Here is a 12,723-nt window from a genome sequence, read left to right on the forward strand (position 1 = left end):
AAGACATCTCAGTATGATTATCCTGAAAACAAATTTTAGCAACAATTAATGAACACTTCCCTCTTAAAAGGTACATTCTTATGACATACAAAGTAGCTCATTACAAATCCTCCACTAGGATTTTTATTGGTAGGGTGAGAAAATAAATGTTTTGTTTTGACTCCTGCAACAGTAGTTTGCATTTCAATTTTTAAACAATGTGAAATTTACACTTATATTTTACTTGAAAATGAATGCTAACAATATCACATTTACTTTGTATTAGAGCTGCAGTCTTGATTGTTGAGGAAAATAAGGCACACAGAAGACAATGGCATCAATTTGCTAATATCTAAGTTTTATTTTGTATGTAGGTTATTTTTATTCTGTGAAAAGGGAAGAATTGGAAGTATTACATACAGCATTTAAGTACTATACAAAACAACTGGTTCCATTATAATGCAGTCCTCACCAAATATCTTTCAGAAGACATTTCCTCTTGTGTTTTCCAGATATTTCCATTAGTGATGCATCCTTCAGAAATAATGAATCATCATGGATGTCATTTGCACCCTTTTATGTCCGGCATAAGACCCACATTAAACTGCAGTTCCAGCCTCTCTCTCCAGATGGTATCCTGTTCTACACTGCACAGCACCTGGGCACTCAGTCAGGTAAGGGGATTCCAGCCTGCTGCTATCATACAGCCAGGTACTTTTGTGAAAAAGAAAGGGACTACATTGGGGTGATTCAGGCATTCAGTCTGGGTAACTCATTGCCCATGGAATCATAGAATGTTAGGGGATTGGAAGGGACCTCTAGTCCAAGTCTCCTGCCATGGGCAAGGACACTTTCCACTAGATCAGGTTGCTCAAGGCCTTATCCAGCCTGGCTTTGAACATTGCCAGGGATGGGGCATTCACTGCCTCCCTGGCAACCTCTTCCAGTGTCTCATCATCCTCACAGTAAAATATGTCTTCCTAATATCTAAAATTTCCTCTCTTTCAGTTTGTACCCACTACTCATTGTCCTGTAGTTCCCGACAAAGTCCCTCTCTGGCTTCCCTGTAGCCCCCTCCAGATGCTGGAAGGTTGCTGTAAGGTCCCCATACAGCCTTCTTTTCTCCAGGCTGAACAGCCCAAACTTTCTCAGCCTGTTATTGTTGGGGAGGTTCTCCAGTCCTCTTATCAACACTATGGCCATCCTCTGGACTAGCTCAAATAATTCCATGTCCTCCTCATGCTGGAGACACAGGAATTGTATTGTACAGTTGACTTGAACTGTAAATAATCAAGTTCATAGGAAAAAAACATGCAAAACCAAAATTTTAGATAGTCTAAAACCAGCAAATACTTAATGAACTTATTTAATGGTTTGGAAAAGCACTCCAGCTTTTTAGAAGCTACACTAAGATTCTCACTTTGGGGAGCCAGCCCAGTGTTTTAAATGACCAAAACCAAAGCAATATAAAAACTGATCAAATAAGTGAAAATGAACAGAGTAAATGAGGCTTCTCAGAAGTGTTGCTTTTTATTATATGTTGAAAAGTGTGCCGGTGCAGCACATAAAACATGCAAGTTCTGCATCTCCCAGATATGCAGAGTGACAAATAAATCTAAATAAAATATTTATAGAAGTATTTTAAACTTTTCTAAGTTAACATTCCTAAAACTTTGTGTCAAGTAGACATACTTTGATGGTGTAAGTACATTCTAAAATTTAGTCTTTAAGGTGTACATTTTTTGTAATTACTTTATTAACAAATTGCATTTATACGGTGACTGCAGCTTTTGAAACAGAAGTATTATGTGGCATCCATAACATCACCTTAGAGCAAATTTTTCACTTGCATTGAGCAGTAAGTTATGCAAAAATGATAGGACAAAAAAAAATATTGATCATGTAGTTTTACATTCCTTTGTTCAAAGTCTAAAGCTCTAAGATATTTCAATAAACATACTCAGCCACAAATTCATGTAAACACCCATATGCCCAATGTACCAGCACCTTACTGTGTACACAGATGTTTCAACAGGTTGATAATGCATCATACACTGCTGACACCTCCTGTTTGCCTTATTCTAACTGCAACCACATTCAGAGAAGCTTCAAAGAGAAATATATGGAGCATCTGTAATAAAAACACATGTATTAGCAGAAAAGCTCTGTTTTCTACAACGAATCTTTAATAGTTCTATCACTTACAGGCCAAATTCCGAGATTCTTGGTGAATTGTTCTCTCCTGCATAAACTAGAGCATTACATGGGCCATGAAAAATAGGAGAAAAAAAGGGTGTCTCTCAAAAAGAATAGTCAGAGGTCATAGAAGCAGCTAGGATATAATGAAATTAAATAACTCTTTGGAAGCATCAAAGAGAGTGCTAAGTATGTTTAACTTGGGCCAGGAGTGGTGTAGTCTGAGCATGCCCTCATACTCTTGCCATTCCTGAGTGTTTAGTTTGCACAGGAAAGGATATTTTCTTTCAATCACTTCCTAGAATCATAGCAATTCCTTTTCAAAATGAAATTCCTCTTATATAGAGGGATTTCTTTACAAATTTCTTGCTTCCACTTTCACTGTCCTTAAGTTTTGAAAGATTCAGGAAAAGCTAATCACCTGGCTTTTTATTTTTGCCTTCATGTAATCCTGTCAAATCCAGGCCAGAATTAGACTGATGAAAAACTCAGAAGTATTCTTAGCAGCCAGCAGATGAGATAGAGCTTTCTGTTGGGGATTAGTTTAGAAAGCACTTCAAATAAAGCTTCTTCTTCTAGACAGTTATGTAAGATTTAATAAATTAATTGCTGAAATCACAGGATTTTGTTTCTAAAATTCCTTTTTAATAGGAAATAATTAGTAATGTTTTTCCTCACTAGACAGTGCTGGTTTTTTAAAAGAAATGAGCTATGTAGCTAATTTAGCAATGATACTGAGTAGCACAGTTATGTATCAGTTTGGTTTGTCATCCACATAAACACCACACTGGGACTTTTCCTTCAAGACATGTCCCACCAAAAAATCCTCCCAACATTAAAAATAAAATCACATCTTTAGCAGGTAAGGAAAAGCCATGAGACTTCTGTTGAAATATTTTCTTCTGACTTTGTTCTTTTCAAAGAACATGACAGAACTTTCTAGAAAGGGCAAGCCTCTCCTTACTTTGATCTACTGGTTCCAGCTTCTATTCCTCTAAAAATATCACTACTTCACATAGTACATACATTTAAACACCTCACAAACTGGCATAAAATGGAAAACATCCTGTGACTCTGTTTGCATATTTCCTATAATTGTCAGTCATCTATTTTGTTGCTTTGTCAACTATTTATGAATGTGTATCATGACTTTGTGTATGGTACTACCGATTTCTGCAGGCCCTAAGAAAGTAATTTCCAGAATTTGACAATATTTATGTGGCTAGCAATATTAATAACAAGTTGGGGGGGATAAAACCCAATCCAACAAGTACATTGACTTCAGAAACTTGAAGACAGAATGACAAGGAGATTTTCTTCCCCTCTGACTGCTTGCTCTATCCACTGCTTCTGGGCAAGGTCTCTGCAAACACTATGGAACTCATGTAGAATCTAGCACACTGTTTGTAGAAGGCCAGCTCACTTCACATTTTCTCAAGGGCAGTGTGTCCTGTTTTTACCGATGAAGGCATAAGTCTCCTAATGATTAAACAGCCTTTAATTCAGACAGGGCTTGCTGGATGCCCACCAAGTACTTGAACAATGTATATAATTCAGTCTGTTTACACAGCAACCACTCTATATAGTTGGAGGCCTTAACACTCTGGGTAAAAGGCAGTTTAAAAGAAGCCTTGCTTTTTTGTTGAGTCATAGCATTACTGAAGCTTTACATTTGCTAGCAAAGGTGGAACATGCCATAGACTGCCTGCATTATTCCAGAGTTGAGGCCAGAGTGATGGAAAGGTTTGCTCCCCAAAGAGATGAGAACAAACAGTCATGCTAGGTGACTGAAGTCAGGTCAATAAACAGAATGGGATGACTTGTGCTAAATTTAACACTCAACATTTGCAACAGCAGTTCTCTGTCTCTCTCCAGCCAGATTACGTTACCTGCCCGGTCTGAAAAACCTAAAAACTGTAACTTTTGATATTTAAGGCATTTCAGTTTATAAATCTATAACGTGAAAATAAGAGAATGCCAGTTCAAGTGTGTGATGTCTGCATGATTTTCTAAAACACTGCTTATGATGAAAACTGAATCATGGAACTGGACTAAAATCTTCTGGAAATATTCAGAATTTCTTCATACCTAAAAGGCAGGAGTAGTATTTTCCTAATCAGAAATAAACTGATCATTCACTCTTAAAACACAAATGTGAGTGGTTAAGCCTTTTCTCTTTGCAGCCATATTTCCTTAGCTGACAGGGACATAATTTCTGCTTTGTTACTAGTTTTGTAATAGTTTGTATGGACTAAATCAGCAGTGTAGGAAGAAGAACAGCCAGTCAGTAGTGTGACCAAACAGACATCCCCACTGCCTTGAAATCTGGTGTATATTAAGTGTTATTGTTACCCATTTGACAGTGGCAAGCAAACCACAGAAGTTTGGCAAATTGAGGCTGCTCAAGGAAGGTGGCTCCTTCCAGCTGCCATAATGTGCCAGGGTGACAGTAGTGACTAAAGGAAGCACAGTAAGGTTAAAGAAGAAACACATTTTGGAAAGGTGAGGCTGAACAGTGTAACCTACAAATAGGTAAGTGCCCACCCCATGTAGAATGGGCATCACTGTCTGCAAGGTTGCTCTGGATCCCAGCTATGCCCTTCCTGCTATGGGATGATGCTCCTAACTGAAGCTGGACTCTTACCTATTGACACACCGATTTTTAACATGGTTTGGGAAATATACAGGCATGACTTGCCACCAGTTTTCAGTCTTGCATGAGCTGTGACATGGAACTCCACACACAGAGAAAAATATATTATAATAATCCATGAAAGCATATCCATGGATAGCTCCTTTAAGTGCACATTAGGGTCACTGGCTATGGTCACCCCTAGGTAAAGATCAACACCAGCTTACAACAGCTCCAACGAGCTCCTTTACCTTGTCAGCCAGCTGGTACCTAACTGCATACACACACTCGGGCAAGGGCAAAGGCAAGGTTAAAAAACTTAAAGGAAGGCAGTTTCAACCATGTTGACTGACATATTACCAGCTAGCAATTAACAGCAGAAATTGCAGAGGGTGGGAAAAACACTCGTCTCTTCTCTGTTCTTTGTTCCCTCATTTACCCTTTTCTAGTCCTTCCTCTTCTTCCCTGTTTTCTCTCCTTGGTCTTGGGCCTTATTCTGGCTACTGGATATGCTCAGGATGCATGTGAAGGATAACTGCTGGTCAGTCAGGTTTCCTCTCAGGTAGACACCACAGTGCATCAGCTTTCTTGGCCACAAATTGTAGCCATTCATCTGGAGGCTAATAGAGCTATTTCAAGCCCTTCTAGACAAAAAAAAGTTCTGCTCCTGGAAGAATATGTAAGAGGTGACAAGTCAGCAAGGCAGGAAGAAGCAGTGAGCAGATACCTCTTGGAGCTGTGATGGTTACAGGATGCATCAGGCCAATACAAGGCAGTAATACTGCTCAAGACACAGGCACTTCATTATGGTGGCTTAGCAAGGTCAGTTTGGAGTAAAGATGAGCACATAGCAGAACCTAGAGTAAGAGGTTCCACTAACTGGGAATGATTCCCATGGATGTTACTGACTATGAGGATAAACAGCTCAGATGTTTGCTCTACCACCAAGATGGTGCCAATGATCAGTAACAACTTCCAAAAAAAATGGTGAAAGGAGAGTGGAGGAAATCTTACTCAATACCACAGTGACAGAAACTGGCACTCTGGGCTTGAGCTGGAGGACAGAAGAGTGAGGTAAAACCAACAGAAGGCACAGAGTGCAAACATACATCCAGAAGTGCTCTCAGGGCTCCGAAACAAGTAAAGGAACCAAGACTGCCAATGTTCAATAACCAGGAAATCACAGTGTAGGGCTCAAGGGGCACTAAAGCTGCAAGAAGCTGCTGAAGCACTGAGCTCATCAAAGCCTCTATCCCCAGCTTAGCATAGAGGCTTCTGCTCAGTAACAGGATGAGACAAAAGACAAGAAACACATGACTTAAAGGAATCTAGATCTTCAGTAGTTCCAGGAACTAATCAGTGAATGTTGAGCACCTTCAGAGACACTTGCATCTCTGAATCACAGAGACTATGGTAATAGGTAGCAAAAAAGTAAACACCACTGACTACAAGATTGCATCCACTACTACAAAAGTCACTTAAAAGTGTTCTTCAAGTTCCTTTGGCCATGCAAACTAGTGGAAAATCCTTAATTTGCAGTGGAGTGTAAGAAAAACCTCAGGTACTCTTTTAACAGGTAAGAAAGGCCTTGCCTTACACACACACACACCAGAGCACAGGGGTAGACTTAAGTCACTGTGGGGAAGAGACAGAAATATTAAAAATACCATCCAGGATGCTGTCCCAGCTCATAGTGTCAGACTGAGACACTCAGACACTATGTTCAGGCCTCCTAGGAAATACATCTGTATTAGGCATATTTGGTAGTGTGGGCAGTAAATGCCGAAGTCTTTGCCCAACACAGCTGTGTAAAGAGAGTATTACTTTTTTTTCCTCTGGTGATGCTTCTGGCCTGAAGAGAACATCTCCAAAGAGAGTGCAATTTTCCTAGCATGCATTTTCAACTGTACCAAGTTTTGACAAATTATCATGTACCTGAGTTTTCTATGGTAACATAGAAACATGGAGAGTTGATACTGCTTGAACATGATCCTCTCTTAGAATGGGGGTATACAGACATATCTGCAGGTCCAGATAAAGACTGAGCATGAAAGGGCACTGTCACTATTTGGAAGAATTTAAAATTTGACTATCAGGCTGTAGCAAATTTGTTGAAGAGACTTACATACATACTCATAGTAGTAAAAAGCTGGAAAATTTTGTGATGCACTCAGAATTCATCATAAATCATATAAGATACTATTACAGATAATCCAGAACTCACAGTAGCAGTTGGATGTACTGTTAGGAGACTTTTCATTATCTCCCAGTTTTAGGAACTGACTGCTCAAGACACAGGGCTGACTAGCCTTCTGGGAATTCTGACATCCAATATGGGAGCAGATGAGACTTGTACACATAAGAAAAACATGAAAATAAAGTTATGAAGGAAAATTCACCCCTGCTTTGGAGTTCTGGTTTCTAATACAGAATAGAGACAATCCACTCTGAGACAGAGCAACTTTGACCTTCAGTCACTTGGTGAAAACCCTGATCTAGGATTTGCAGGTAGAAGTGCTGTTTTATCTCCAGAACAGGTTCTTCCTTAAGGCAATAGCAGCTAAAAAATTCCTTTCCCTTGAGAAGAAAACATTCTTTTAGCATTTGGGCAATAAAAAAAAAAAAATCACTGTTTTACTGAAACAGGGAATATGACAGGAGGCAGGAAGGTGCAACAGAACAGAACTGAATGTTGTTAGTAATTTTGTTCAAGGCCCAGGGTCTTGACATGCAACTGAAACATGTTGCAGTTTCAAGGCCCATCTAAGCTACAACAGCCTACTTCTAAAGACTCAACCCTGCTGACACAGATTGCCTTACAGTTCCTTGCATCCAACAGGTTGGGCAAAGACTTGTATGCACAACAAAAGAACAACTGTGTGAGTGCCTGTCTCCGGAGTCTCTCTGCTTTTTTTGTGACACCAGTGATGGAGATCAATAGCCCATATTAGATGAGATGCTCATCTAAAAAAATCAGAAGCAAAGCTGTGTGTCCTGTGCCTAGATTGTATTTTCAAGAAAGCAGGGATCAGCCATACAGTCCAGTGTTGGAAAAACTAAAGATGTCATCTCCTTCATGCTTAACAAAAGTGAACTTCCTCAGAAAAGTCTCTGGCCACAAACTGAGACAGGTCTGATCAACAATCAAACTGAAATAGTGAAAAACCACACAGTCTCCTATATAGAGACTCCTGAGAAGAGAAAATCAATTACAAGAATGCCATTTGTTTAAATTGATGATACAATTCCTGTGATGACATCAGCCTGCACAGGCTCCAGCTGTGCAATCGGGTCCTCAGAGACAGGGCAGATGGAGATCCCTTGTTGGAAATATTACTGGCTTGCTAAACTGATCAAAGACAAGCCCAGCATTTGCCTTCACTTTAAGAGGAAGTTTCTTGGACAGTGAATGCACAGCACTTGCTATGACAGTCCTAAGATATTTTTATCCAGTTGTCCCTAGTAGTACCTAGGACACTATAAACTTCATGGAGAAATACTGACTGCACCCTAGGATCAACTTTCAGATCCTAAATTTTATCTCAACACTCTGTTGTTCTTAACAACTAAAATGGCAAGTCATCTTGAAAAGAGAGGGTCTAACCAGAGGAGTAAGAAAGTACTTCAAAAGCCTCAGGGAGAGGTGAAATTGGAAAGTGTGATTTTTCTGTTCAAAAGTAGAATTACTTCAATTTGAAGTGAGACTTCAAATTGTGCCAGAAGAGAGTACCCAGTGATAACCTCTTTACACTGCAGACAGCAGATTCAGTAATACAGATTTGGTTTTGAGGCAAGACTAAATAAGATTCCAAAACAATCATTGTCAAATGTGCAAAGCCACCAAAACCCTCCCCTGCAGGCCAGGAAGTCTTGGAGAACTGCCAGTTTCTCCGGGTGTTGATAACAGGTCAGATGCAACAGCAACCCTGGTCAGATGTTTCCCTCCTTCCAAGACAGCAAAATATGAGAGGGGATCAAAGGCTGCAAAGAGCTAGTTCAGAAACTTTTCTTCATGTTCCTTTCTTACCCTAGGATTGAGGGCCTGATAAAAGAAAGTAGATAAGCAGGTTATGTACATTGCTGAAACAAAGCAAGATGAGTGCATTCAACCTATGCACTGAGAAATCAAGCACACTTAAAGCCACATCACTAAGCAGGAGAAATCCCAAGTGAAGGAAATGATACTAATTTTCTGGAAAAAAAAGAAGAAACAAGCAAGGTCCTTGAAAAGAATACTAAACACAGGGAAGCAAACCAGATCATCACAACTGGATCTAGCAAGCTAAAAGGAAGTCCTCTGCCATTATCAGAGTTGGAAGAGCTTTCTTCTTGTTCTTTCCATGGGTATCTGGAACAGGGAAGGCGAGGCATGAAGTATGCACTCTACAGCCACTAATGCAACTGAAACATCTTTATCCTGCCTTAATGACAACCTGAATATCTCATGAATAGGGAGGTATAATTTCAGCAACTTTCACAAGCCTCCAGTAAATAAAACCATTCAATTTCACTACAGGTAATGTAATTCAAAGATTAGAAATAATCAAAAATTAAACACACATGAAAGCAAACTTCATCATTCTACTGATAGGCCCACCCTTAGGAATGCTGAACCTTAAAGGAAACTAGACTGGTAACTATTAGGAAAATTTGCATTCAAATTTAACAAACATATTTACCAGTTTAATTGATAACAATCTGACGGCTACTATTTCCAAAAAATTTGAGAACATAACTTTCATTTTCAGACTTTTCTGCTGTCCTCTTCTGCTTTCTTGTCACCTTCCCCTATTAGGCTCTATTGGTGCTCCTACAAACTTCTCCAGCTCCCATTTCCTAACCTTTCCCAGCTTTCCTTCTTCATGCTTGAAAGTAATTTGAAGTGGTACTCTCTCTCCTTTTACACTGTCTGTAAGGCCAGAAACACTGATAGTCCAAGAAGAGAGAACTCCCTTCTAATACTTCCTGTCATGAAGGCCTCTAGAAGAACAGTGCAATAAAAAACGTATCTGTTCCTACAGTTGCCACATTATTAAACCCAAAACATGCCTGTTGTGAAAAGGAACCTTCAGGGAAAGCAGAGTATGCCCGGTGCAGACAAAACTGTTTACATTGTTCATTAAACTGACAAATCTATCAAGCTTTTATTCAACATACTGAAACTGAGTATTTCTGCCTTTTTAACTTGGCCAAAACTTTATTCTTTTCCATGGGAACACTGATTCACATTTCCTGGATGCCAAAGTCATCCTGTTTCCTCTTACCTCAGTTATCTAGTCTCTGCACAAAAGCAGATCTTTTCAGAAAGCTGGGCTTTTTACTTTGAGGCAAATATGAGCTCAGTTTCCAAGAATGAAAAAAAAAAAAAAAAAGCGAAGAGCAGCTCATCAGGGAACATTTCATTTTGTGTGATTTAGATATAATGATAGTACAAGAAAATGCAAGCATGAAAGCACCAGAATCATTAATATGTTGTTCTTCAGTGCACCCTCTCTAAAAATTTTATACTGTTTTTTACAGGTGACTTTCTATGTATATCATTAGTAAATGGATTTACGCAGTTACGCTACAACCTTGGAGACAGAACAGTCATCCTACAGACCCTTCAGAAGGTTCATGCAAATGGAAATACATGGCATTCACTCAGTGCAGGAAGAGTTGGAAATGAAGGCTACCTGGACCTGGATGGCATCAATGTTACTCGAGAAGCTAGTCCTGGAATGAACGCACTAGACACACACACAGATTTTTTTGTTGGAGGGGTATCGTCCTTAAACCTTGTTAATCCAATGGCAATAGAAAATGAACCCACAGGTTTCACTGGCTGTATTCGAGAAATTGTTATAAACAACAAGGAACTGAATCTTACCGTGACTGACCCCAAAGGTGGAGCCAACATTGGTGACTGTGATGGAACAGATTGTGGTTACACTGTGTGCAAAAATAATGGAACATGTCAAGTTGAAAACACAGGCTTTTCTTGTTCTTGCCCACGAGAGTGGACAGGGACCATGTGTGAACAATCTATTCACTGTTCACAAAACCAGTGTGGGTCTCATGCACTCTGTATTCCTCAACCTTCTTCATTTTCATATACCTGTGCATGTGCACTAGGCTGGACAGGTAAATACTGCTATAAGAAAATCAAATTTTATATAGCAGAGTTTGTTGGTAACTCCTACATTAAATACACAGATCCTCTGTATGGAAAAAGAGACCTCAAGTACAGCCGCCTTTCTTTAAATTTTACTACCAATCAGACTGAAGGCTTAATTGCATGGGTGGGAAAAAGTGAAGATGAAGATAATGACTTCCTTGCCATTGGTCTTGCCAACGGAACTTTGAAAGTTGTGATTAATCTTGGAGAAAGAATCTCTGTTCCTCTAATGCACAGCAAATACTTCACCTGTTCTGATGGAAGATGGCATTTCGTTACTGTAGTTCAAAACCAAACTTGTATTAAGGTTTATCTTGATGAGGAACTAATCCTTTTTGAAGATATTGACCCACAAAGGAAATACACTGCTTTAAACTATGGTGGCATTTGTTACTTTGGTGGGTTTGAAATTGGCAGGGAAGTCAATATAGTCACTACAGGGCTTTTTCAGAAGGAATTCATTGGTAAAGTTAAAGATGTTGTGCTCTTCCAAGATTCTAAAAAGATTCAGCTAATGAAAGCAGAAGGATACAACATTCATGATGGAAATTCTGGAAATTAATTGAAATCACTGTCCAAGACTCTTTTAAAAAGGATAAAATTCCTTTTCCTCCTGCTTATTGTATTAGCTGGCAGTGTATGACTCAGCAACTAACATAGGAAAGTGCTTAAAAAGTAGTAAGGAACAAATCTATGTGAAGTACTAATAGCATATACATATAAAATATGATCAACTGTTTCCCTCCTAGAATTATTGATATATTGTCTTTAGAATTTACTTTAAAATAATGGGAAAGTCTGCAGGGATTTGTTTTTCTTTATTGCGCTGGAGATAGCTTTGTAAACAAAGAGGTAGTGATTAACTTATAAAGCCAACTATCATTCAAATGTTTGCTGCTTTATGAGAACAGACAACTATTACCTGTTTCTCCAACTCTTGAATTTTATTAGAATGTTTACTTATTAAGGTCAAATCTAAAAACTGAAATTGGTGGGGGAAAAAAAGGTGTGCTTGAGGCAAAAAAGCACATTTATTGTAATGAGAATTTTGAAAAATACAATGGTTATAATTATTTGTTAAGCCCACAAAGACTCTAATTAGGTAATGAAGTTGTTCTCTCTCCTGATTCTGAGACTGCATATATATATATATATATGTATAAGAGGGTAGAATTCAAGCCTCTCTTAAGTCTGTTAAAATACTACACTTAAAGAATGATTTTAAGAGTAAAAAAACTATTTAGAGAGAGAAAACAGGCCTCCTGGTTTTCTCCAGCAGAGGTATCCCCTATGTGACTACATGAAAACTTTTGGTTTTAATAGTTTGTAACTGGAATGTGGCAGTCTGCCTACACGTAACTTTTATTCTTAAGACCTTAGAATGTCCAAGAACTGCTCAACCTTACTTATACCTTTCTGGTTTATATGTCTTTAAATGACACTTCAAAATTTTATGAGAACAGAGGTATTGGTCATAGTAAACCAAATTTCTGCAAATATATTTTTCATTAATTGATAATCTCAAAAGTAAATAGAGCTGTTCATAAATAAATACAAAAAAATCAATTCCTTCTCATGAAGCTGTGTTATATTCTGCTTTAGGAAACAATTAAAACAATAATTCAAATGCTATTTAATATGCTTACACAATGTATGATGGCATCTACATTTCTCATTTGATTGCTGGCTTACTAGATAAGTAAAATTATTAAATAAAAATAATAATGATTGATTCCTATATTTTCCTTTTTTACTTTAA

The 12,723-nt window shown here is 38.5% G+C and overlaps 1 protein-coding gene across 1 annotated transcript in view; it reads left to right on the forward strand.

Annotated features, from left to right (window-relative positions):
• EYS (eyes shut homolog) overlaps positions 1 to 11,977 on the forward strand; it is a 706,806-nt gene extending 694,829 nt beyond the window's left edge. Inside the window, exons 46-47 of the mRNA XM_015621104.2 lie at positions 492 to 653; positions 10,328 to 11,977. Coding sequence (XP_015476590.1) covers positions 492 to 653; positions 10,328 to 11,526 — 1,361 coding nt within the window. The 3' untranslated portion in view covers positions 11,527 to 11,977. The remainder of the gene's footprint in view (positions 1 to 491; positions 654 to 10,327) is intronic.
• The last annotated feature ends 746 nt before the right edge of the window (positions 11,978 to 12,723 follow it).

Source organism: Parus major, chromosome 3 (assembly GCF_001522545.3).
Source record: "Parus major isolate Abel chromosome 3, Parus_major1.1, whole genome shotgun sequence".
NCBI classification, from domain to species: domain Eukaryota; kingdom Metazoa; phylum Chordata; class Aves; order Passeriformes; family Paridae; genus Parus; species Parus major.